The 27,550-nt window shown below is 45.9% G+C and overlaps 1 protein-coding gene across 1 annotated transcript in view; it reads left to right on the forward strand.

Annotated features, from left to right (window-relative positions):
- The window catches only part of si:ch211-186j3.6 (neural-cadherin), a 276,175-nt gene that overhangs the window by 219,113 nt on the left and 29,512 nt on the right, over nucleotides 1-27,550 (forward strand). Inside the window, exons 31-33 of the mRNA XM_068710718.1 lie at nucleotides 4,970-5,150; nucleotides 11,065-11,231; nucleotides 23,709-23,973. Of these exons, the coding sequence (XP_068566819.1) occupies nucleotides 4,970-5,150; nucleotides 11,065-11,231; nucleotides 23,709-23,973 (613 nt within the window). The remainder of the gene's footprint in view (nucleotides 1-4,969; nucleotides 5,151-11,064; nucleotides 11,232-23,708; nucleotides 23,974-27,550) is intronic.

Here is a 27,550-nt window from a genome sequence, read left to right on the forward strand (position 1 = left end):
CATGTTTTATGTAAGCGTGAACTAACAAAGCCTCGTAGAAATTGATGTTTATAAAATCCTATGCAAATGAATCTGTAGCCAGAGGTGCAGCACACCATTACCCATTCCACATGATGAGGTCAGTAGCAGCTGGAACAGGATCCGTGTATCCGGCCCTCTTGTTGCATCACTGTAACTATGTAAAAACTGACTCACATATTTAACCTGACTTGTTGTCTACTCTATCTACATTTACACTAATGATGCAAATGAGTGTCAAATATATAATTGTGTTCGTGGAAAATCTCTACACAAATTTCAAGATGATATCTTTGTTTCTATTTGAAGGTTTGCTTTTGTGCAGTGTATGAGAGTGTGTGTTTCTGTGTGTGTGTGTCTGTGTGTGTGTGTGTGTGTGTGTGTGTTTCTGTGTGTGTGTGTGTGTGTGTGTGTGTGTGTGTGTGTGTGAGAGAGTGTGGCCTTGTTTTTTCCCTCTGTTGTGGTCGCCCACTTGTATTGTAGGACCCGTGCTCGGTCCAACAGTGAAACAAGTTAGTATGCGTGAGCTAATAACAACCCGAGAAACAGACTCGTGTCGCACTGGAAGTTACCTTCAAATGACAGAAAGTCCAGTCCTTCACTTGGCCAGTTAACACCACTTAGGTCTAGTAGCTTGGTTCAGTGCAAGGGGCGAGTTTGGCTGTTAGAATTGTAGTCTTGTTCCCTCCGTAAACACAAAGTATCCGTTCATGCATTCATCCATTTGATCCATCCGCTGTACCCACTTGACCTTTAGAGGGTCGGAGCCGGAGCCGATCCCAGCTGACATCGGGCGGGAGGCGGGTTACGTCCCGGACAAGGGCTTCCAATCAATCACAGGGCTGACGGCCAATCATTCACCCTCGCGTTCAGATCCTAACCTGCATGTCTTCACTGTCTTGTAATGTGGGAGGAATCACAAGAACATGCAGACTCCACACAGAAGGAGGTCCAAACCTGTATCTATTCAGTAGACCTTTAAAGCTCGATTAAGATGTTAAAGGGAAACTTGAAAGGATATGAGTTTCTCCTGCTGCAGTGCTAAAGGCTGGTGCTGTAGTCGGTGTGGTGTACCTGAGCTCATACACTAATGAGAGAAATCTGCATGACGCGTGTGGGCGGACATGAGGATAATAAATCTCCACAGAGCAAGCAACAGTAGGCGTACTGAAGATTAGTAATGTTGATGGACGTGTTCCGACATTGTATGATTTATTTTTTCTTTCTTATTTTTGTCATGTGGTGTTGCTCTTATCGCAGCAGAAAGTGCTAATGTGTCACATTTCCGTCTGTTTTGAGGTGTGCGTGTCTGTGAAGTGGTAAAGGTAGATGACATTGATAGTAGCTAAGTACTCTGTGAGTGTTAGTTTCTATATACAGTACATGTCTCCATGTTACATTACATTACATGACAGTCATTTAGCAGACGCTTTTATCCAAAGCGACTTACAATAAGTGCATCAACATTGGTAATCAAAAGAACTACTAGTCACCAGAAGTCATAAGTACATTTCCTTTAAACAAGCATCTAAGAGCATGAAGCAGAGCATAACTCAGAGCCAAAGAACAGTGCAGAAACAAGAGAAACAGTTAGTGCTATAAGTAATACGAATACAATAAGTGCAACAAGCTAGTATGAATACAATAAGTACTGAGTGGAAGGCTCAGGGTAGCACTTCCTGAAGAGGTGGGTCTTCAGCCTGATGAAAGATGGGCAGCGACTCCGCTGTCCTGACGTCAGTGGGGAGTTCATTCCACCACTGTGGGGCCAGGACAGAAAACAGACGTGACCGGGTCGATCGGCCGCAGGGACCTCTGAGCGAGGCAGCAGAGCGAAGTGGTCGGGCGGGGGTGTAGGGCTTGACCGTGGCCTGGAGATAGGAAGGAGCTGTTCCTTTCACTGCCCTGTATTCTAGCACCAGAGTCTTAAACTGGATGAGCTCTTACAGGGAGCCAGTGTAGAGAACGGAGAAAGGAAGTTGTGTGGGAGAACTTGGGGCGATTGAACACCAGGCGAGCTGCGGCTTTCTGGACAAGCTCCAGAGGTCTGATGGCCGACGCCGGGGCTCCGGTGAGTAGAGAGTTGCAGTAGTCCAGGCGGGAGATGACAAGAGCCTGGATGAGAACCTGCACCGTCTCGTCATTCAGGAAGGGACGAATCCTCCTGATGTTGGAGAGCAGGAATCTGCAGGAGCGTGTGACGGATGAAATGTTTGCCGAAAATGACAGTTGGTCATCCAGGGTCACACCCAGGTTCCCCGCGGTCCGAGTCGGCGTCACCACGGTATCATCGATAGTGATGGACAGGTCCCGGTGCGGGCAACCCTTCCCCGGGAGGAACAGTAGCTCAGTTTTGTCTAGGTTGAGCTTGAGGTGGTGTGTCGTCATCCACTTCCAGATGTCAGCCAAACACGCAGTGATGCGCGTCTCCACTTGGGTGTCACCGGGGGGAAATGACAAGACCAGCTGGGTGTCATCGGCATAACAATGGTAGGAGAAGTCATGCGAGGGAATAACAGAACCCAGAGATGTTGTGTAGAGCGAGAAGAGAAGGGGGCCCAGGACTGACCCTTGCAGAACCCCCGTAGTCAGCATGCGTGGTTCCGACATGGCCCTATGTTTCTATGTACAGTACATGTCTCCATGTTTCTGTGTACAGTACATGTCTCCATGTTTCTGTGTACAGTACATGTCTCCATGTTTCTGTGTACAGTACATGTCTCCATGTTTCTATGTACAGTACATGTCTCCATGTTTGTCTGTGATTTTACTAGTGTGTCTCTAAATCAGAGGCGGTTGATTTTTTTGTGAGGCGAGCGTGAGATCAGAATGTCGTAAAGAGTAATTGGTTGAAATGAACCATTACCAAGTCTTAGTATCATTTACCAACGAAGAAAACATATTTAAAATGCGTCCACAGCCACAACTGCAGGACAGGCAAGGAAGGTTGTGTGTGGGGGAAGCTCGTACGTCTGCGTGTCTTTCCCGTGGGGCGTCTGTACATTAGGAGATTTCTGTTCTGGAGCCAGACGAGGATGCAGCGCGTCAGGATCGCGTCACCTCCGTTAAACGCATTGAAGTGTGATGCACGGCTGTCTGGAAACAGCGCGAGCGCGGATGAAGAAGAAAGCAGACCAGACGGAGCTAAAGGCAGTGGGAATGTGACGCCGTCTCCTGGAAAAGAGACAGGGAGAGATTTTTTGATTTTATAATTGTGTTTCTATTCTGGAGTTGGGTCTCTCCCCTCCGGCTGTCATTCGCCACCGTCTTCTTTAACTCCCTCCATCCTCGTCCTGTCATTGTTCTGCTCGCCTTCCTCCCCTCAGCTCTGAGAGAGAACGCTACTGCTACCAAGTTTTTCGGGTTGTTTTGACAAAACTGTCACTCCATTTTTTAAGTGTGGAGGTTTGGAGTTACACGAGTTGAATCTAAAGGATTATACCTTTATTTACAATTAAAGGCAATCTGAACGCTACAGCGCACAACACCTCAGTGAAGGCCCTCTCCTCGTCTCAACGTGCCCCTCTGCACAAACCCAGGTCCATTTAACTAGTTTCATTTGGTAGAACTGGACCTGCACAGAACTCTGACTTTAACCCCTTTCAACACAACAGCCTAATCGGCCAGCATCAGTGTTGGACATCACTAATGCTCTTCTGGGAGCAAACCCCTTAAGACAGCTTCCAAAATCTAGAGGAACGCTTCTTTGAGGAGTGGAGGCCGTTATAGTTTTGGACTGAAAAGTCTGTCGTTCACGTATTGGTGTAAAGTTCCTGCCTCACTCACTACGCAGCACGCTCTGCTCTTTTGGTGTTTTACTTCCTCTGGACTGAGACATTTTGAACACCTGGAATTATTCTTGGCGAATACAAACAGGGCCGCCCACTCTGTGCGGGTGTGTGACACTCTTTTCCGCCGAAGCCAAAACGTGTAATCCAATCAGAAGCAGGTGTATTTTTGCATTCAGCTCGTATCGTAGGTCCCAAGTGTTTTGCTCGAGCGCACAGATTACACGCCACAGTCACACAGAAGCGCAGTCCAATCAATTGCGGACGCCCCGATGTGTCTTTCGGCCGTTGATTGCTATAACGTACGTCTTTCGGTTCTCAGCAATCAACGCGATCGGTCCAAACGAAACGGGACCAGCTCTGGCTTATAAAAGGTCAGCAGCCAGTAAGATGCCTCATTGCTGGAGGTCAGAGCCAATCAGCAACTCCCTGGCGGTGTGACTCACTGTCAGTTTTTACGATCCTTTGCATTCCCATGTCCTCGCCCGCAGCACCAACATAACTCATAAAGTTCGTTTGGGCAGAGACGAGATTGAAAATATTAATGTTTTTTTTATGGCGTGGGTTTTGTGAGGGACACAAATTGAGGCATTCAAGGTTCCCCCGTCCTTACAGCTTTCTATGCAGTCGGCCATGCCGTTTGTCCGTTAGAAGATTTGTCCAGGGTTTGGTTTCATCTCTGTGGGAAGAGAGTCGTAGTGGAAAAGCACACAAGGCCACCGTTTACCCTGAGCTCATGTCCTTCAACACTTTAGAACGGTTAATTTCTTCACTCTCTTTTTATTCTTTTCAAACTCTGACTACTAACCCCTACCTGACTGTCCTATGGCGTCCTCAATCCCTTGTCTCTTGTTTGTTTGCCAAACTGTTTATTGGCAACTCTCTCTCTCTCTCTCTCTCTCTCTCTCTCTCTCTCTCTCTCTCTCTCTCTCTCTCTCTCTCTCTCTCTCCTTCTCATCTAGTCGTCTCACCTTTCCCTTTCCCTTTCCGTTCCTTTTTAACGCTGTTCTCTTACGTCTCTCCCTCTTTTTTCTCCTCTGTGTTCATCTTTTTTCACCCCCATCTCTCCTTCCTCCTCCTCCTCTCATCATTCCTTTCCTTTCCTCTCAACCCCTCTTCATGCACCGCCCCTCCACCTCCTCTCCCCTATCTCCCCCATTCAGCTGTATGATTTGGGCTCCCCGGCTGACTCCCAATCCAGCTCTCCAGGCTGCCTGACCACCGACAGCAGCTGTGTCAACATGGGCTATCCGTCCTGCGGCCACCGGGGTCGCTGTCACGGCGAGTGGGGCTCCTTCAGCTGCCAGTGTGTGCCGGGATACGCGGGACACCACTGTGAAGAGGGTAAGCCAAACTTATGCATTAAAGGAATACATCAAACAACAACAAACCAAAATCACCCATGTGTCCCCAAAAGAACATTCATGTAAAACTAAAGCCTGATAGCTAGCTGTGAAGCAAAATGGAGACATGTAATGGAAACATTTAGGTCTGAAGGTTCTGTTTGTCACGTGAAACGGCTTCCAAACATGAAGCTTGTAATATAACTATTACACATACAATAATACACGTACAATGTAGCGCAGCCAAACAAGATGGTCACTTCCATGTGGCGATTAAAGAGGATAAAATGAGACGGCTTACAGCTTGTTCTCTCTTGACGCCCTCGGGGCTGTGGAGCAAGTAAACCCACTTGTTTTTATTTGCGGTGTAAAGTGTCTTAAATGCTGTATTAAATCTAGCTGACACAAATTCATTGTGAATGTCATCATAAACGTTACGTGTGCGGACCCCCCGGTTTTGTAAAAATGTAACCTAGACTAGTAAAAGAGGATTGAGTGGACTTCGGACATCACCCACGGCTGATTCATGCCTTTCTAGCATGAACGGTAGACAACTCTATTTGTAAATGAATGCATGTGTAGGTCACGCACTACCCCTGACCCCTGAACTACCCCCTGGTAGCTCCATACTAAGGATACTTAAGGCCTGGAGGAAGCAGCTCTCTCTGCAGTGGCCTCATGTCTGTGGAGGCGGTTGCCTGACCGTTGTTGGACTGAGATGGGATCTTTAATGACCCTCCCGCACCGACCCCCGCACACGTCCTCCAGATTGAGGCCACCTCCGCAGATGAATTCCGCTGACTGCAGCAGTCTTTTGGCGGGCTCCACGGTCCCGTTTGGTTCTCTTCTTGTACCGCACAGACACGGGACTCTCACGGAAATGTGAATGAATCATTCTCCACGTTCATGAGAAAAAGCAACAAGCTGTGGAGTCGATGACCGTGCGAATGTGGATGCTTTTGGCAACCATTGAGGCAGTCTTTGAAAGAAGAAAGTGAAGTGTATTTTCCAACATGATTCTCACAGGCAGACTGTGAGTTATCTGTGATCAACCCGTTCTCACTCCCAACTCGTCAAATACCGACGCTTTGTCAGCGTCCGTCTGCGTCTTATACCAACGCACTGGCTCACCGGACTTACGGTAATGTCTATAATAATTGAATGATCGAATAATGACAATAAAGTACCGTAATGTGCAGAGATGGAGTACAGCGGGGGCAACCCAGCCGGACAGAAAGAAATGTGCCAGCGTACGTTTCTGCAAACCACGGGATCGGTTGAATGACGACGCTTTTATTTGTTTAATGAACACGTTTTATATCAGCCTTGTATCAAGCTTGCAAAAATGCACATTGACATGTTGTGACATGATTGGTTGGATTTAGGCAACAAGACTACTTGGTTAAGGTCAGGAAAAACAATAATGGTATATGGTAACTCAACAACGTAACATAACAATTTATGGATTCAAGGATAATTTATCGTCATTACGCAACTCAGGGATGCACAACGAAATGCAGTTGTAGCCCAATCCCAACACAAGACAACCATGATTAACAAAACAAAACAAAAATACTGAATAATCAAATTTGTATCAGGGGAAATGTAAACAGCAGCAACCGGGCATCAGAGTAGCCTCAGGTCCTAGCTGGGTTAGCTTAGCTTCCATCTCGCCTCTACTCCCTCTCCCCCCTCTCCTCTCTCTCCCCCCTCTCCTCTCTCTCTCCTCCCTCTCCTCCCTCTCCTCTCTCTCCTCTCTCTCCCCCCTCTCCTCTCTCTCCTCCCTCTCCTCCCTCTACTCCCTCTCCTCTCTCTCCTCCCTCTCCCCCCTCTCCTCTCTCTCTCCTCCCTCTCCTCCCTCTCCTCTCTCTCCCCCCTCTCCTCTCTCTCCTCTCTCTCCCCCCTCTCCTCTCTCTCCTCCCTCTCCTCCCTCTACTCCCTCTCCTCTCTCTCCTCCCTCTCCCCCCTCTCCTCCCTCTCCTCTCTCTCCTCCCTCTCCCCCCTCTCCTCCCTCTCCTCTCTCTCCTCCCTCTCCCCCCTCTCCTCCCTCTCCTCCCTCTCCCCCCTCTCCTCCCTCTCCTCTCTCTCCTCCCTCTCCCCCCTCTCCCCCCTCTCCTCTCTCTCCCACCTCTCCTCCCTTTCCTCCTTCTCCCTCTCCCCCCTCTCTTCCCTCTCCTCCCTCTACTCCCTCTCCTCTCTCTCCTCCCTCTCCCCCCTCTCCTCCCTTTCCTCTCTCTCCTCCCTCTCCTCTCTCTCCCACCTTTCCTCCTTCTCCTCCCTCTCCTCTTTCTCCTCCCTCTTCCCCCCTCTCCTCTCTCCCCCCCTCTCCTCCCTCTCCTCTCTCTCCTTCCTTTCCCCCCTCTCCTCTCTCCCCTCCTTCTCCTCCCTCCCCCCTCTCCTCCCTCTCCCCCCTCTCCTCTCTCTCCCCCCTATCCCACCTCTCCTCCTTCTCCCTCTCCTCCCTCTCCCCCCTCTCCTCTCTCTCCCCCCTCTCCTTCTCCTCCCTCTCCCCCCCTCTCCTCTCTCCCCCCTCTCCTCTCTCTCCTCCCTCTCCTCCCTCTCCGGCGGTCGGCCGTGGGCGGTGGTTGTCTCAAGGTGTTCTAGTGTATTCTGTCATATGCCATCAGTGCGCCAATAATAAACAATAACTACCGGGAAATAAGCATTTCCTTACATAAGGTTACGCATCAAGCATAACGAGCGTAAAGTCAACGTTCACCTTTTGTTTCACAGGAACATCTCCCGCCCGTAGCACCCGCCCACCCTCAGTCTACGTTCTTGCTTGTTATAATTATTATTATAGCAGTCGCAATATACTACATCATGCAAAAACTTCCCCATTCGACGTATCCGTGGTTTACAGAAACCAAAAAAGTTTTTGCTGGCGACAGGGCTGACAGGGGACTTTTGTTCCATCTCACTCTCGCCCATTTCCTGTTGTTACTTTGCTGTTTTTAGAAAGGCATTGCTTCAAAGGAGAGCCCCGTCATGTCTGTTTTGAACTCACCCCATACCCAGATTGAGGCGGGAGATGCTAAAGTGTATTCACACCTGGTATCAAATTGCATTTCTGCACTTCACATGAAATATTGATGTGTTACAAAACAACTGGCCTGTGCTGTAGTAATATTTAAACACTCAAAGATGCACACTGTAACGTTCCACCTCGCTTCGTCGGCGTTCAGTGAGAAAACACCCCTGCGTGAGAGAAATGCAAGGGGCTGAGCTGCTGGTGGGTGTGCTGTGCATGTGCCGGTGAGATAATGGAAACTGATCCGGGGAGTCCAGTGAGAGCAGTGGTTCTCAGTCTGTTTACGGCCAGCGCTCTCCTATCCATTCTCCAGGTCCCTTACTGCCCCCCATTAATGAAAATGTGATCTCAGTGTCTCAGCTCAATATTAATGTTGATTATTATTTTGTGTTATCCCTAATAAAAGCATGTGATTGAAGGCCAAATAACAGATTTGAATAAACTGGACAGTTGGAATATCATGCGTTTCCCAGAGAGCAAAGAAGCCATGTAATTATGATTGTTAAACTTTAATTAGGTCTTGTTAATGGTCATAAACGGCAGCCAATCAGAAAGCCACTTTAATGATGTCGGGTTCATTTTAACAATGGGGGGTTTGGGTGGGACACATATTAAGCAGAGTTGAGCATCAAACAATTAATTTCCTGCATTCTGGTGAATTTGTATTCATGGTACAAACATCTTTATTTATGTAAACACAAAATTGAGGAAGCAGGTGACAATTCAAAATGTAAAAATGTAATGGAATATAATAGTTAGGCTCATTTATTCTGTTTTGCTTTGGAGTACGTATTCTCCTGGAGATCAACTTTCCTCATTTAGTGTTCTCTCTGGGAAGTCGAGGAATAAAGTTGTAATTTAATGAGAATAAAGCCATAATGTTTGAGGAATAAAAACCTACCTGTCTTAAAGTCTGCTCTGCATTACTTCATCGCTATGCTGCTATGGCAGTGCTCCATTCACAGTCTTGACAAACGCATAACCCACTTGCGGATGAGACGATGTTGCGCACTGCTCTTCATCGAAGATGGAAAACTAGCAGAAAACTCTTCTGATCAGGCAAACATCTCGCCACTGTGTGACTTCTACATGCAGATGTTAACTTTGCAAAGTGCAGCTCAAAGCTGCTTCCCCCCGAGCTTTTCAGAAGCACACGCAGCATCACACCAGAGCTGCAGCATCACACCAGAGCTGCAGCATCACAGAGCTGCAGCATCACGCCAGAGCTGCAGCATCACGCCAGAGCTGCAGCATCACACCAGAGCTGCAGCATCACAGAGCTGCAGCATCACACCAGAGCTGCAGCATCACACCAGAGCTGCAGCATCACAGAGCTGCAGCATCACACCAGAGCTGCAGCATCACACCAGAGCTGCAGCATCACACCAGAGCTGCAGCATCACAGAGCTGCAGCATCACACCAGAGCTGCAGCATCACAGAGCTGCAGCATCACGCCAGAGCTGCAGCATCACACCAGAGCTGCAGCATCACAGAGCTGCAGCATCACACCAGAGCTGCAGCATCACACCAGAGCTGCAGCATCACATCAGAGCTGCAGCATCACACCAGAACTGCAGCATCACAGAGCTCCAGTTCAGAAGAGTATCAGAAGACAATGAAAAGCTAAGCAATTTGGGAAAAAAAACTTCAGATGAGCCTAATAACATTGTGAAAATGTGCATTCAAATGACTCAACTGGCATTAAACAAACATAGACACACAAAGCCCCCCCGAGAACACCTCAAGGCCCCCCTTTCAAATATATTGCTTCCAGCGCCCCTTGACGTTCTGTGAACATCCACCGCCCCCCCGCTGAGAAACGCTGAGTTAGAGTGACAAACCCATGAGTTTGAAACATCGTCAGACACCATGAAGCTGCACAGTGGTTTACAATTTCATGAGGAAGAGTTCTGCTGCTTTGAAAAGCGTTCACGTTTTGTCTTTCGTTGTTGCAACAATCATCAGCTGAAATATACTTACTTACTGCAGCCATACTCCTCCAACGGTATCCTACAAACACCATCTGAAGCCCACTGCTGGCTCTTCAATGGATTCTTGATATATATTTGTGTAGGTATATATGCAAGGTAACATCAGGAAGAAAGTGTGTCTCCAACACATCTAAGCAGCAGGAGGAAAACAGCTTAGATGGTTTTTTTTTTCCTTATGTAGCAGTTGCTTCAAAAAGTCCACCTGGGATTTAATCACCACCCCCATTTCTGCAGGTTTAGCGCACCACATTCTTCAGTACTGAACAACCTATCTATTTAAGAAAGGAAAGATTATTAGTGTAAAATTGATAGTGTTAATAGGATTTTATTTGCCACATCCCACACAAATCCCACACAAGCAGCTCCGTGGCCTCGATAAACAGCAGCACCAGAGACGTGAGCAGAGGCTGATCGGATGCACGGTGTGTGCCGAGGAGAGACCCAAAATGTGCGATCTGACATTGCCTCCAAGCGGGATCTCACGAGTCGCTCGGCTTCACCGAAGTTGCACGGAAGGGAGACGAAGAGGGAGGGGATGTGGAAGCGAGAGACGGATGGAAATCCGGGCTTGCACATTGCCATGAGATGGAAGAATGGCTTTGGAGACATTTTAGGTGTGCTTGGTTTAGTCTGCCTGGCATGCACAAAATCCACTTAAGGGAACATGTGCCTAAGAAGGAAGAATAACCCAAGCTAGACCACACATACATATTCTATCTGGTGTATTCTGCATATTCTGTGCTGCCACCAGCTCTCTGCATGGGGGGGACTATTTGAGATAAGTGATGTCACTTCCCTCTGAACTATTTGACTGACTGTGTGTGTGTGTGTGTGTGTGTGTGTGTGTGTGTGTGTGTGTGTGTGTGTGTGTGTGCGTGTGTGCCTACACCAGAGGCCCCAGAGTATTCCTTTGATGGCCACAGTCACGTGCATTACCAGCTGGCGTCCCCGCTGCCGGCCCGAAGGACGTGGGCTCAGGTCCTGGTTCGAACCCGCAAACACAGCAGCACCATCCTGAATCTCATCTCGAAGGAGCTGAGTGAATACATACGACTAGAGGTAAGGCTGCGGGGGGGGGGGATTGCCTGCGAAAACACATCCAGCCTGTTTTTTGTACGGTTTTGAATATAGTGGCTATGTCTCCTTTTCCTTCCATAACAGCAGTCATTTTCTTCAATCATAAACTGCGCGTACAATAGGCAGTGCTTCTATTGCTGTCATGTAACCTATCGAGCAGCCGGAGTGTAAACAGGCTGTTAACGGGGGGAAAAAAGCAATTGAACACAACATCGAAACAAGCTGCAGATATTTCTCCCAAATGTTCCTTGTTAAGTCATAAAAGCTGAATGCTTTATGACATTATAGTGCATTGGGTGCATGTCCCATTAAAGGAATAGTTCAGCATGTATCTGGAATACACCTATTTTCTTTATTTCTGAGGGACAGATGAAAAGATTGTTTTAAATCTGTCATTACCATGCTACTGCAGCTACAGTATTTTATTAGTTATATTTATTTTCTTTGTTTCCGTCTGTCCCTCTACAACAGTCAACAAGCAAGTTAGGCTAACTAGCTTCCACTCAGAAAGCGGGAGTTACATCTCCTAGCTTGCTACGGTTAGCGCTGATTTTCACTACGTTGCGATCGGCTCCTGCACACTCACAGCACACACACAGAGAGTGACTTTCAGGCCGCTGATGTCGCCATGAATTGCGCATCACTTACAACCGCCGTCTGCCCGTCTCAAGGTCGGACTCATAAACGATATCGCACTAATGATATTACAGCGCAGACATGCCCATACATTTTTGCAGCTAAGTGCAACGATCCATTTGGCAAAGTATACATTTTGCCTTTCCGTCAAGATCACACGAGGCAGAGCAAAATCAGAGAAGAAGAGGAAAAAAAGGAGAAAATTCAAACATGACAGAGAGAAACGGTATTTCTCTCAGTGCGCACCTTCAGACCTTAGCTGTGTCTCTCTAGTTGTGGAAACCGTTGTTTTACATTTCTGATGGACACTGGTTAACCACACGCATGCTAATTGGTCGGCTTTAATGAGTTCTTTTTTCCGTTGTCTGTGTGCGATGTCCAGAGTGTCTCAATGCTCCGCTCCAGTATCTCACACGTTGGTCTGACCTCGTATGAGCTGCTTTGAATTTTCAAAGCACAAAATGTACTGAATGTATATTAGTACGTATGTGTGTTGGCGTTTGACTGTGACTGAGTCGTAGCACAACCAGCCAGATAGTCACCCTGATCCGGCTTCCTTCTTAAGCCGATGTTCTCGTGAACAATTATTGTATTTTCCAGAATATTGTACCATTCCTTTAATTATGTGATTTCTGTTTTATCGCCTTACATTTTACATTCAATAACCCACTGAAGTGTTCCGTGCATATGCTCTCAGCTTGAAGTGAAGTCAGACTTTTACCGCCTTCAACAACATATTAAAGTCCGTGTTATGATTTGGTGTCAGAACCTGTTGACAGGTGTTGACTGTTGAATTGCATTGTCTGCACTTGTGTTCTGGAAACCCTCTTATCAGTAGACCTCGTAGAACCAAACATCGTCTGACTGCCGTACAGATCCATTAGGCCGTGATTATGCTAGAAGTCACAACAGTTCATTTTAATGAAATGACTTCTCTCAGCTTTCTAGCCATATCCAATGTATGCAGGAGAAAATAACACTTTATTTTAGATCTATATACTGCATCCAACACGACATGATTTTTGCCCTAAAACTGCATGGGATTAGCATAAAATGGGCACGTCTGTAAAGGGGAGGCCCACATAACCCACTTTCATTCACATACCTTGAATATAACTCTCGCCAAAATGTATCCCCCTTAACTTTGGAGAGCTGTTATTCCCGACAAGCTAACATGACACGGTTGGTACCGACGGATAGGTTATCTAGTTCCACATGACGCCAGAATCCCAACTAACCCCAGAAGGGGAAGCAGGCTCTTTTAAAAGCTGAGCCTGCTTCTGAAATGCAGTGGTGTCAGCCGCGGATGGCGGCGTCCGTGGGGAGTGTGAGCGAGTTAATACGATGCGTCGTCTTAATTTATAGTCAGAGAAAATAGAGCGTCTTATACAGTCTGGTGTGTTAGCAGTGCGAGTGATTTAGATTGACGTTGAAGACGCACTGCCTGGACTGAATACTGAGTATAACTTTTTTATTTGGTTATTTGTCTTGAGGGCTTCATTTCCTCCTTCTGTTATTTTCCTCCGGTTGCTCCGCTCACACTTGAAATGCTCTCTCATATTTTTTCATTCGCCAGCCTCCCTTTGTTTCTTTCCCCCGCCTTCGTCCTCTCCACCCCTGACTCGCTCTCTGCCATCGTACGATAACTTCCCAGTCCTCTCCTCTCGCGCTGCAGACCGCACGTATTGATCAAGCGCCGCTGTCTGAAACGATGCTGATTATCCGCACCACAGCTGCTGTTACAGTAAAACCTCTCCTCTGATCCCCGTCTGTCATCCGTCTGTCTCTGCTTCCTACATTCCTTCTGAAATGTCACACTGTTCCCTCAGCACAGCCACAAGGGGAGTAGGTTCACATCATTCATCCACCATAAACTGAGCATTTATTCCCCGGGTGCAGACAGCATGAAAATATGTGTAAACTTATGAATTAGCCCCCCCCCCGACCCTCAGTGAACCATTGGAAACCCTACAATGTTCCCCTGCAGAAGTCTAGCCATGCTGCCTTCAAGGATGATGTTTTTCACTGTAATAGTTCTGTTTGCTTTTAATCAGAGCGAGGAATTAGTATGCGTTACTCTCGGCTGGCTGCAGACCCACAATGTGAGGAGCGCTTTGTTTCTGCTGATTGTGTGTGACTTGCATTCCAACAACATGGTTAGTTAAAGATATTGCATTTCTTTCTTCCTCCCGTTGGATTACTGATTGCAGCATTTTGTGTGAGTTCCTACATTCTGCACCCCCCCCCCCCCCCCCCCCCCCCCCCCCCACCACCACCACCACCACGAGGATGAACGCTTCCCGCTTGATTGGACATATTAGACGGATTCTCCTCTATGAGGGCGCCGTGTTGCTCTTTAATGCCACTGAAGGTTAGTTGGTGGTTTAGTTTGCTTTGATTCATTGTCGATTTACTGAAGACGGTGCACAGTCATCAAAATGAATTTAAATGCGCTGGGATTGAGAGCTAAAGAGCATCTCAATTTCAAAGTGTTCAAACATTGTTGAATATTAAAGCATTGCAAACTCTTTGGAGCAGTAAATGTAGCAGAACAGTACGGTCCACGCAGTAGCTCTCAACCTCATGGTCTTCTTGAGCTGTGGATAAAACATTAGCTTGTTAAATTCTGCTCGATAATTCCATGCTAGTGGCGTCTTTGCCAATTGTGTGTGTGTGTGTGTGTGTGTGTGTGTACCCCGTACTGGTGGTAGCACACGCTACGCCCCTAATATTAACCCCCCTCCAGTCCCTTAGTCCAGCAGGTTGCCTTGCCTATTGCAAATTCAACGACTGAAACAGAATTATATTAAGAACGACGATTTGATGAATAATTTCACCGCTGCTCACAGAGTTTATAAATATTAAACAAAGAATGATGGTGAGAGGGTGCTGTTATTTATTGATACAATGTTCACTGCCTTTTTGTAAAATAATAAGTGAACTGAACAAACATAATCACTGTTTTCTCTCTTTTGATTTGATTTTGGGCTTTATCTTATAATAATAATAATGGTCCAAAATGATGTGAAATTGAATAGTTTTAAGTCATGAATTTTTTTTTTGGCGGGGTGGGGGGGGGCACCCAAACCCAAACCCAATATGTCCTAGTGGTATCCTGCTGCGTAACGTACACACATCTGGACTGGGACACTGCTGTTAAGAGCTGAATGAACACGCCTCTGCATGCTGAGTCCAGGCTCTAGACATCCTGTGATGTACTATAGAGCGACACTATAGGCAGCAACAGGGAAGCACTTCAACTGTTAACACTTTGGGTAAATATACAAACACACCACCTGTAGTGTTTCAGTTGGAATATTAATGGGGTATTATTATAGGCCTACTAAAGAAGACCAAGTACAATAATACAACAATAAAGTAACTCGGTCCAACATTCTTAAGGAAACAATAAATGAATAAACAGGAATAAGTAGCAAGAGATCACTGTATTTTTTTCAATCACTAAATATCAGTCCTCATCACAATGTAGGCTAAGTTTGCCATAACCAAACAATAAATAAATAAATAAATAAATTGTATACACCTATCAAACGCTGTCCCAGGGTGGGGTATGTCACCGATTGTTGCGACCGTTTTGGAAAGTCAGCCTGATTGCTGTAAACACATTTATACTGGGGTGACACTCGTGCTTAATGCTGCATGATGGATGCACTGGCACTGCTAGAGGACTACGTGAATGGAAGACTTAGAAGGGAACAAGTGTTCGGGGACCACCTCACCCACAAGCACATCGATCTCTGTGTCAGAAGAATTCTTCCTCTTGGTCTTCCTCTCTGTCGTAAACAACCGCTGATCTGCAGGCTCGTTTTTATGCGTTGCGTTGCCCATGTATGGTTGAATGTGGGCGTGTTGAGGGCGGAGCATGAGGCTGATCCAGCTGCCCATATTTACAAGTGGATTTTTTTGTTTGTTTTTTAAACGGGAATCAAGCGGTGGCAGGCGACGCACAGTTTTATGAATCTGAATAATTGTTTGCGTTCGTACATTTCCTCATTTGTAAGTATGCAAAACATTTCTACAAACGAGGCCCCAGAACTCAACCCAACTGATCACCAACTGGAGAGTTTGGACAAACGATTTAGACCATCACCAAAATGAGGGAGTTTCTTTTGGCAGAGTGGCGTTCGTCCCTCTTCCAAACCTTTCTGAGACGTGTTCACAGGCACAAAGCAAACATCTGCTGCTGCAGTAGCATCCTGAGGTCCAGGCTTCTCTCACTAACATTTTCCATTTGATACAATAAATAAATCCACCGTACACAATGTGTTAAAACAGTGCACTTTCTATATGACTACGTAATAATATTAGTATGAGTGTTGGGCAACTTAACGCGTTATTATCACGTTAACGCATAAATTAATTAATGCCGACAATTATTTGATCGTGCATTAACAATTTTTTTTTAATGCAATACACACCATTGATGAAATCACCCAAACAAGCGTGTGGAGGAGTCTTCATCACTACGTTGATGCAGCGTGTGGAGGAGTCTTCATCACTACGTTGATGCAGCGTGTGGAGGAGTCTTCATCACTACGTTGGTGCAGCGTGTGGAGGAGTCTTCATCACTACGTTGATGCAGCGTGTGGAGGAGTCTTCATCACTACGTTGATGCAGCGTGTGGAGAAGTAGAGATAAACTAAAGACAAGCTAACAGACGCCACAGAAGTGGAGAGATACAAACTGCAGGACGACTAGTGTTGAGAAGACGTGGGTCTGAGGAACGTCCTCTTCGTACGAGGAGTCGTATGAAGAGGAGAGGACTACAAAAGAGGCGGAGTCACAACGCGCACCGGCCGTCGCTCTCACCGGAGACTACCGGACATCGCCGGGTAACCGTCGTCATCTCTGAGTTACGGTGCATTATGTTGATGAACAGTGGGAGCTGCGTTCACATGCTCTGACTGTATGAACACAGAAGACACACATTTTGCAAACCAAATGTTATTGCACTTTTGTTCATATAGCAGTACTTTTAAAATAAAAGTGAGCAATACACTACTTTTGAATCCATTATTGAATTTTGCGCATAACAATGAGATTAAAAATGTTAATCGTTGCCCAGCACTAGTTAAAACATTACATTGTTCTACCCACTACCGCTAAGAAGCATGTCTTCATACTGTGAAGAGTTTTGGTTCATCAGTTCAGACACCCTCCAGCGTCAACAAATCATCTGCACCCCGCTTCCAACAATAAAATCCCTACGCCAAAAAAAAACAACTTGTCACAAGAGAACGTAAAATCATTTAAGATCCCCCTCATCCCTCTCCCCTCCCGTTCCAGCCGTTACTCTCTGTGATGCACCGTAGATCACCGCCATCCATCCCCCTGAGACAATCTATGTAGCTGTTGCGCTGTGTGTGTTGTGATGTCCGATATGATTGTGGCTTTGTCATTCTTGTCTTTGCCTGTGAGATTTAATGACAACAGAGTTCTCTCTTATATTTTCATTTTCATGACATCATTGAAAGCCGAAAGTTTGTGTTTTCGTACATTTTACTTAAAATCCAGTGCCTGCTTCAAGCTGCTGTTCCAACCATTAAAATATTAATTTCAGCCTGCCACTATGCGCTCCGTCCCTGACCGATGTGGACAACAAGAGCAGCGTTAACAATTAGGTGAATAACATAGAACCACCGGTACTTATTTTCCTCATTCAACCACAAGCCTAGTGTTCTATTAGCTTCACAGGCCAAGGTTTAAACCCGGTCTTGATATAAACAATGAAACTAATGTTGTATTTTCTATTATGTGCACCCAAGACTTGCTGATGTCAGATTACAACTCTCACTTTGTGCACAAATGTGCCTGTACTTGGAAAATGTCCAAGAAATGAAGGGGATCTCTTAAGTGACCTTTAAAGGGGATAACCATGTTGCCAGAAGGTGGGCTAAAATGAATAATGAAACTCCTCTTTACATGAATAAATGTATATTTCTCCTGGAATGCACTGAACACAGACTGAGGTTTTTCTTTAAGATCAAAATGTAAGAACAGGCAACGGGAGGTCCTGTGAAGTAAGGTGCAGTTTAATGGTGTGTTGTTGGCCAACTGCTTTGACAAGTCTGAGATATCATTATTGCTTCTCGGTTCAGTAAAGCTGCACTCTTTTTTTTATGATTTCAGTTTTGTTGGCCTCTTCTTGTGGACTCTTTTCTCCATCACTGCCTCTTTCCTCAATTCTACTTCCTTCGTCTCACTTTTGTTCTTCCTACAGATTCACTCAGGGTTGCTGGCACATGGCTGTCTGGCTTTGATACATTTCCAGCTACCTTGTATTATGAAGACATTACACTGGCATTAGTATAATTAATATATACCAACGTGATCTGGCCATTCATTTTCAAAGTCTGATCTAAATCAGTGTTCATGACTTCTGTGAAAACAGGTCAAATAAAAAGAGTAAAACACAGAGTATACGTACCGACCTTATCTGAAGAGTGCATGGAGACTTTAAAACCCACCTGGAGAAAACTATGGAACATAGAAAGATTATTCTGGAAAAAAACGTATTTCACCTGATGAGTCATTATGATCAGACTTTCTCTCAGGACTTCTGTAGTAATGCAATTGATCATGAGGTCAAAACACACAAAACTATGTTTTAAAAATGTCTTCTGGTGTTGAAGATGTGTGCCAAGAACACCAGAAAACTGTAAAGCACATCACAGATGGAGGTGGTTGAAGTCAGCGTACGCTGGATTCATGTTAAATCATCATCTTATAAGTTAAAAAAAATGTATATCTTGTTTACTTGAGAATTATGAATATACACAAAGATGATTAAAAGGCCAATCTTCAGTGGCACATGAGGAGAGAGCATCATGGGAAAATGTCTGCACTCATGCAGCATCTTGAGGATCGTTAAAACGTTCCGCAAAGGCCGCGCCGCCTTATGGTCTCCTGTGTCACTGTCATTACCTCACAGTGAGCGTGACCAACATTTTGGCAGCCATTTACACTGATTTATTACCAGCCAATTAAAATTGTGCACACCATAATGAAAAGCCTTTTGCAAAAACAAAGTAACAACAAATCTTGTCATAATCAAGAAAGTGATGGTTTTCATAGATGATGCGGGGGGGGGGACAGAGAATCACACTGCATCTGTGATAATTGGCAGTCTTCACAGGTGGGGAGCCAGTGGGGGATCATTCCTTTGTCACTCCTTTGTCATATATATGTGTGTGTGTGTGTGTGTGTGTGTGTGTGTCAAGGGGTTACGGCTACATGTGGACCACAAGAACTGCTATTTCTTATCTTCTGTTTCATCCTGCGAGTTTCTGACACTGGTGCAAATTGTTGATTGTAAAAACATCAGGAGGTTCCAGAAAGCCCCCAGGTAGAGCGCGGGGCTTTGAAGCATATCGTACATAGTGGCCAAACGGTGGAATTACAGTTGTCAGATCCGTCTCGTTGAGCCCAAGAGGACTTTCTCCCATTGACTTACATTGACCAGATAGAACACAATAACTGTGGGGAATGTACAGCAGAGCAGCTCAGGGCCCTGATCTCGTACGATACATCGGATAGCTTGACCACATGAAGGTGCAGTTGTAAATGCACTCAGAGCGCATTGAGGACTCATCGTGACCACATTGAAGATGTAACCCTAGGGCTGTCCTGAGTACGGAGCTCCAGTAGTTCTCAACAGCCCTCGAAGACAAAGCGATCAAATCTCAGTCTCAATGCGGACACTGGAGGCACCTATAAATACCAGGAGTAAATGTAACCAGGTTAAATCATAGACACTATCTTTTGAATTCAAAATCAAGCAATGAAAAGAGCTAAGAGGGACGACGATCAACGGTCATCTCCTTAAAGCCAAAGTCAATAACAACCAAAAGTTTCTGCACAGCCTCTGTTGCACGTTGTCAACAGTTCGGTAGTTTGTAGCAAGCCGCGGCCACAGCTAGTGAAATGCATTGATCAAAATAAGTCATTAAAATCACGCTGGGCTAGAAGTCACTTTGCTATTTTACTGCTTCATTAGCTTCACACTGTTGGGCTCATTTATTTTTACAAGGCAGATTACCTTGACTGGGGAATGACAAACGGATACCTTTGAAGAATGACATGCAGGACAAAACTAGCTAGTGCACCGCACGTCAACTGAACTTTAACAAAATATGAAGTCAATTCACAAAATATCCAGAGAAAAGTTTCCTCTTCAAAATGAAATAAATAATGATGTACTTCGTCTTCATCTCGTCTTAATTCCCCTCTATGTTTGGCACCATATTGCATAGTTCTCTCCAGGAAAATGGGAAAAAAAATTGATAAATGAAGGGAAAGTTTGCTTTAACAAACACATGGTTACGCTTCAGATCGACACAAAACTGGAGCTCAAGACAGAGCTTTTAACATGAATTACACTCATCTGCCTCAGAATGTAAAGTGATGCAATTTGCCCAGCAGCGTATGGTATATATGCTTTAATGATCACATCAATATCTAGTCTCTAAAGCAGGAGAGTGGAGCTCAAATCTGGTGGGGAAAGTAACACTTGTATGAACATGTTGCTAGAAATGAGCACAGAGGCCGGTTTCATTTCCCAAGCATAATTTAAGGTGAAGAAAAAATGCATGAGCCAGTCATGTATGCACATAATCTGTATCTGCACGCCATTATTTAACCATGAGAAGCGGGTAGATTAACACATCATCTGCACATGTCCGCCAGGCTGCAGCGCAGGGGAAGCGTCCCGGGGATCGGGGATCGGGGGCCGTCCCCGCGGTGGGACTGTTTACTCCAACAAAAAAAAAATGCAGTTGCACACCTCCACACACACGTCTAGTGTGTGACGCTCCTGCAAAGACACACACCCTTGAACCTGTTTGCACCCAGGGAGCGGAGCCGGAGCCAAATTGGCTCCGGCTCCGCTCAGCTTTAATTGAGGGTAAAATCAGGTGGCTGTGAGTGCGTCTGGTTAAAAAGCACCGCCCCAGTGGATCCTAGATAGAATTAATACTTCATCACAGAGCCTTGAAATGAGCTAAACAGCCTCGGAGCCGTCAGCACTTCATCCCAGCTGCTTTAAGGGGAGAGGAAGCGACTGAGGGACGCGTGGATGGGTAAATGGAGAGATAGGTGGAGGGGAGGGGCTTGACGTGGCAGAGAGTAATGGAAGAGACAAAGACATGGACACTGGTAGAGGGGGACAGAGAGAGTAGACAAGTGATGGTTTGTCTCTCTCCCTCTCCCCCCCCCCCCCTTCTCAGTCCCCTGTTTATGTGGAAGAGAAAGATGGAGGGGTGAAAATTATGCTCAGTGGGACACATCGAAGAAACAGTTTGAAATTGAAATGAGGACGACCCACCCGCCACACTCTCCCTGTTGGTTAAGACTTTTTCTCTCACTCACACACACACACACACACACACACACACACACACAGATAGACAGCCTCCTGGATTTGTTTCAAATGAATATTACTCTGTGATGGACATGTGATTATTAGCATCACAGACGGGCCAAAGTGGAACCGTTTTCATCTCCAGCTCTGAGGGAAACAGCTGGTTCTGTAAACATGTTTTTTTTTTTCTCCCTCATTCTCACTCCGCATCCATAAATTCTCTCTTACTTTCCCCTCATCAATTCCTCACAAACCACTTTTCCTCAACATGATGCCCTCCCAGAGCTGTGTGTGTGTGTGTGTGTGTGTGTGTGTGTGTGTGTGTGTGTGTGTGTGTGTGTGTGTGTGTGTGTCTCGACGGCACCGACAGCAGGGCATGTTTGCACAAATCAACAAATTGCAAGTTAAAATGTCAGCTTAACCAGAGCAGTGGCTCATTTAAAATTAATTTTTAGGCCAATGGCAGCAGCACGGAGGACAACTAGCTGTTCCCCAAGCGCCTTGTGGTTTTATTACGGCAGGACGTGTTGCCTCTGCTCAGCCGATAAAACGTCGGCCGAGGGAGCTAGATGCCCTTATTATGTTGATTGATTTGTTGATGAAAAGACATATTTGTATTTGTTCTATAAGGATTACTTGAGATTACATCATCATCGAGCGGTGGAAATGTCAGCTTACTATACGTGTGGGGCTTTTTCATTTTCCCTGTTTGCTCACCTCCTGGGAGTTGATCACGTTTTACTGGCCGACTGGTCAAATTGTCCTATTGATCCAGTCTTTTACCAACCAAGTAAAATCCTTTCTCCCTCCTGATCCCCATTAGCTTTAAAAACCAGAGACTTGGAATCGAGTCGGTTCAATTTATTTTCCCCATTTACCCTCGGCGGTGTCTTGCCGCGTGGATGGCTGTGATTTGATTTGCTGAGATCCGGGCCACTGGGACTTCCGCCACCGTCCCAAAAGCAAAGAAGCTGAATGTCATGAGCGCCACTCAAAGCGTTGGAAAAATAACACATTTAGTACGTTGGCGTGCTTCTTTCTGCTCAAATACAGACAGATGGCAGTTGTAGTTTGGAAGAAAAAATGTTTCCAGTTCTTTGTTCATTTTTTGGATTACTGCCGTCAGTTTTTGTTCTTTGCAAAACATCGGAGATTATCAGCGATGCCTTTGATCTGTATTGTGCCAAGATTCATGATGTTTGTTCCCTTCTGCTACAGTGAGTTCCGCGCACAAGTATAGTTCAAGCACCGAGCTGCGTGACCCACTTTGTGTCAGTGCTGCTGTGTGGCTGTGCTAGGCCACGCAGGTAACAGCAGGCAGCACATGCCAGTAGCAGCATGCTTAGCCAAAGGTGGCTGGACTAACAGGTGCCATGTTGTCAGCTGGCGAGCCGTGGTTCACTGTGACTACCATTTCACAATGTGCAGATATCACATTGTGATTGCCCTGAAGCGTTCTCTCGCTGGGTGACAGACTAATGCATGCTTCAGGATCTAGTGTATAACCCCCCCCCCCAAAAAAAAAAAAAAAAATCTGAATTAGCTCGAGCTGACTCTGCTGCCTGTCAGAGAGCTGACCAGGACCAGAAGGACAGAACACCTGTTTTAGTGCTTTTAAATCTATTTTATTACATTCTCCTAATTTGTATGTTTGCCTGGCATGCTTGTTAAAGTGTTGAATTGTTTTTCTCTTTCATGTTGTTTTCAAGGTTAGACTTGTTCCGTCTTATTTTCGGCTTGTCGGTCATCCGTGAAACCCTTTGAACTGCACCGACCTGTACGGAAGGTGCAAATCAAAACATCTCTTTTTATTCAAAGCCCAAGCCGGTAGCTGTACGACACCGAATACCCAACGAGGCCCGTTGCCACGGTGAGACTGAAAACGGGAAATTAAGGCCATTCAACTGACAGTTTTGAAAGGGCTAAGAATAAATGAAAGAAGAAGGAAGTGTCTTAATAGTCATGAGTTCGCTGCACTTTGTATATGTATCTTGGTTGATGGTAACAAAGGTTTCAAATGTGCAAAAACAGAAGAACGACTTTGATGGTGAACGATACGGTCTTAATGCGTATTAAAATGTATGGGAGAAGCCAGAAGGAAAGCTTCCCGATGGAGCTGCCTCGACAAATGTCAGGTAACCAATTAGTGTGCCGTGTATTTTTATTCTCAAAGAATGAAATATTGATGACAGGCTAGCTTCTTGGTGTTTGACTGGTGGTGCATGCTGATGGCGAGCCCTTCCAGTACGTGTGAACATTACAACTCCACTTATTAAGCTAATGATGGTTCAAAATGAATCGTGTAAATCAATCACATATTTGTTCGACCATCAACAATTAGCAATAGCCATTATGATTGAAATGTGGTAAACAAAGATATAACCTTTTAATTCCAGACCAAAAAGCTGAACTCGTGAACTAAATCTCCTCTTTTCCCATTGAAGATCTTCCAGGGCCTCCTCTGCGTTTTCTACAACCTCGGGGACGGGGACTACAACCTGACCCTGCCGACCTATCGCCTCGACAACGGCGAATGGCACGAGGTCTTCCTCGACCGGCACGACAATGAGATGATGCTGCGGCTGGACGGCGGCGGGGGTCAGCGGGAGGTCGCGGGATCGCGGGGCCGAAGCCGAGAAATCGTCATTGACCCCGCTGCGGTGATGCTGGGGAACACCTTCCCCTCTGGAATCAACAAGAGCTTCCAGGGTAGGTGACACACGGCGCAGACAGCTCACCACAGCAGCCACGACCGCTCAAGCCTTCACCGGTATCAGGAAAGACCTTCCAGACATCAGGTGAGAAGAACGGCAAATGAAGCGGTGAAGGTTGTCGACTGAATCCCAAGCGTCAGCGTAGAGAACTCCACTTCTGGTTCACGCCGAGGGGCTGTCTCCTACGTCGACATGGGTGCAGCTGGGAGAGGCCAGCGGCCGAAAGACAACTTGTTAAATTGACAAAAAAGTAAAAAAATCCCACAGGACATAATAATACTAATACTAGCAATTATTACCCAGGTGCTGCCATTTGTAACGAAACCTGTTCAGTCTGGACTTTCAGGGGCCTGAGTCTGATTTACCAGATGTGGACAGCCGCATGCTGTTTCCTTCTGCTCTCCCTTCTTGAATCACGCATCACTTGCGACCGCTATCTGCCACGTCTCAAGGTCCAATTCACAAAAGATATCCCACTATGGATATAACGGGGCAAACATTGCAATTGTCCACATGGCAAAGTAGACATTTTTGCGCCCAAGAACACATTAGGCAGAACGACGTCGGAGTGAAAAGAAGGAAGCTGATCATTTCACTGTAACTGCATATGGCTGTTATCTTTAATCTTTGTGAATTGGACTGTTTTTGCAATGAGGCTCAATTGCGTGGGAAAAATAAAAAGGTAAAAAATAACACAGGAGCACCGAGACACCATTCGCTTGGCAGCACAGTTGGGGCTGCATTTCTCTCTTTGTGGTGCTTTGAGAATCAAACGGTTTCTTTTTTGGCCTTTTTTTTTGTTCGTGCAGGTTTAGTAGCAGCAAAAGCCGCGCTATCCTTTTCTGTGTTCAGAAAGTGTCTTTCAGCAGTGCTTAAAAAAGATGGGGAAAAAATACATTATGAGGCCATCGCACCTTCTACAAGAACAGGAGACGAGAACAAGGTGGCAAAGCTTGAAAGGCCAGTGGTTATTAAGAGTGCAAACGTCCGGCTGATCTCTAGTTATTCAAACATCTGGAGTCACGGTCAGTTGACGTGATAGAACGTGTAAATCCACAGGAGAGCCCAGATGAGAACCACACCGGTTCATGACACTAATGAAATGAGTGGAAATGAACATCCGTGCAGCACCTGCTGCGTAATGGGCAGTTTGACCCAAGTTGGTTTCCGGCTGCTGAGAAAAATAAAGCTACCCTGAATACTGTGAATGAGACCACGGTAGTAAAAAACAACAACATGCGTTTAAGATACAAAGACATGGCAAATGAAGGAAACCATGTTTTCTCTCAATAGACAATTAGATAAGAAACGGGTATTGCACAAAAGGAGAAATACACCTACATTGCTGGATCATTTATTTTTTTCTTGGAGGTGCAAACTAATCCAATTATTTTTCCAAGGATCTTTTTTTTTTTATGATTTTCTACAGAACAGCACTGTTACATTTCTTTTTTTCAAAGTGAGGACAAGAGAGCCTTCCTTTCTAAATCCCAGGCAGATGAATGCCGGGGTGGAATTGTTAAGAGGTAAACATGGTCTGTGGAGAATGAGAAAGAGGTCGTGACTCACAGCGCCATGAATGTCCCTTTCACTGGAGCACCGGCGGCTCACACAATGGTGAAATGGCAAAGTAACACTGAAGATTGTTTGCTGTACACCATCCAAACATCGTCCCGGCTTTATTGTATACAACCTGTGTGTGTGTGTGTGTGTGTGTGTGGGTGGGGGGGGGGGGGGTGGTGGGTGGGGGGGGGGTGGTGGGTGGGGGGGTACTGCGATGCGTTCCACGTGTCATAGGGTGAAGTGAAAGAGGGCGGTGTGTCGTTCAGGGCCATGTGAGGCGGTTTAACAAGTGTTCCTCCTGAAAAGTGCTCCCAGAAATAAGTCCCGTTATCTATTCATACGGATTCTTTTCAAGGGAGAACCGTGACACGTTAATGAATGATTGATGTGACAGTTTCACGGCTAATTCACCCAAATGCATCTTCACTGTTAGCTGAGATCATGGACTGCTGGCTGCATGAAGAGGCTGGAGAGGTGTGTGTGTGTGTGTGTGTGTGTGTGTGTGTGTGTGTGTGTGTGTGTGTGTGTGTGTGTGTGTGTGTGTGTGTGTGTGTGTGTGTGTGTGTGTGTGTGTGTGTGTGTGTGTGTGTGTGTGTTTCTACTGTGTACTATATATGCAATAGTGTCCGTGTGTGTGAGAGGTAGATGTTAGTATAACTTAATTATGAAAGCTTGTATTAAAACACATCAATTGCAAGTATGCAGTGCTTAGTATTGTAGATATTCTTAACTTAATAAAAACGTGTGTTTCAACCGGGGATTAAGCCGCCGCCCCGCTCTGACCCCTGAGCCACAGCTGCCCCGAGAACTACAGTTGAGAATCTTTTGTTTGTGACACTTGTGATATTGTAAATACATTTGAGCGTAGCTAGCCATCTGTTCCACATTAAGCAATGATATACTCATCTCTAGAATGACACATAGAGGCGCGTTCTGATCCAACAGGATGACTTCATTTGTTTGTGCCTTTTAATAAAAGCCGTCACCTGTTAAACAGTCGACGCGTTTAATGATGCCACAACGATACGGTTGTGTTAGCATTGAAACAAGTACTACATTATAGTGGTGTGGGTAAAATAACAACCAGTTGTGGCTATGCTTCAAACATTACGGTGTTGATCGTACGTAAAAGGTCTGGAACAGGAAACAACCCGCGGTGACGTCTGGTACGTCGTTGACTCGTCCATGTCCCCGATGCTGCCGTTCTTGGGAGGACGGTCTCTGTTTTGGGGTTTGGATTTGCATCAGCACCCTTTTGTGTCACAGATTGAAACGTGTTAACAGTTCTGCTTAAAGCCTCCAGACAGCGGGAGTGACGGATTAGCGGTTTGAGAGGAGCATGCAGCGCACACAATATGAACCCTAATGCTGGCAGACACAGGCAAAGGATTCAGACAGAAAAAATACTTCCGGATAGGACACATAGAAGCAACAAAGAAAAAAAAAAAAAGGCAAGACACTGTATGATAATGGAGAGAGAAAAAGGTCATGAGTGCTGAGAGAAGCAGACTTTAAGTGAGAGAGAGACAGAGAGCTCTCTGGAGTCAGACAGCTGTGCCTCAGGCAGTGAAAGACAATGCATGTGTTTATTAAATGGACTTTAAAAGCATTTCCCTTCAAAAGAAGTAGACGTGATAGATGGTGGCAGGGAAAATGTACGTCAATGCGTGTGTGTGTGTGTGTGTGTGTGTGTGTGTGTGCGTGCGTGCGTCTGTGTGCGATTGCATTTACTTTTGCGAACGTCTCTCTTCAAATATTGACAGAGGTGTAATGAGATGTTAGAGGTCCAGTCTGTAGGATTTACTTGGGTCTATTCACAGGAGTGGAATATAATATTCGTAAGTGTTTTTATTTGTGTATAATCACCTGAATCTAAGAACCGGTGTGTTTTGGTTTCCCTAAAATGAGCCCTTCGTATCTACACAGAGGGCGGACGTCCTCTTTAGCGCGGACGCACCCAGAGGCCAGCGTAGCGTCCTCTAGGGAGGGTGACGGTGGGGGTTGCTAAT

This window comes from Cebidichthys violaceus, unplaced genomic scaffold (genome assembly GCF_023349555.1).
Source record: "Cebidichthys violaceus isolate CVI_PGR_0920_01 unplaced genomic scaffold, fCebVio1.0.p SCAF_16, whole genome shotgun sequence".
NCBI lineage: Eukaryota > Metazoa > Chordata > Actinopteri > Perciformes > Stichaeidae > Cebidichthys > Cebidichthys violaceus.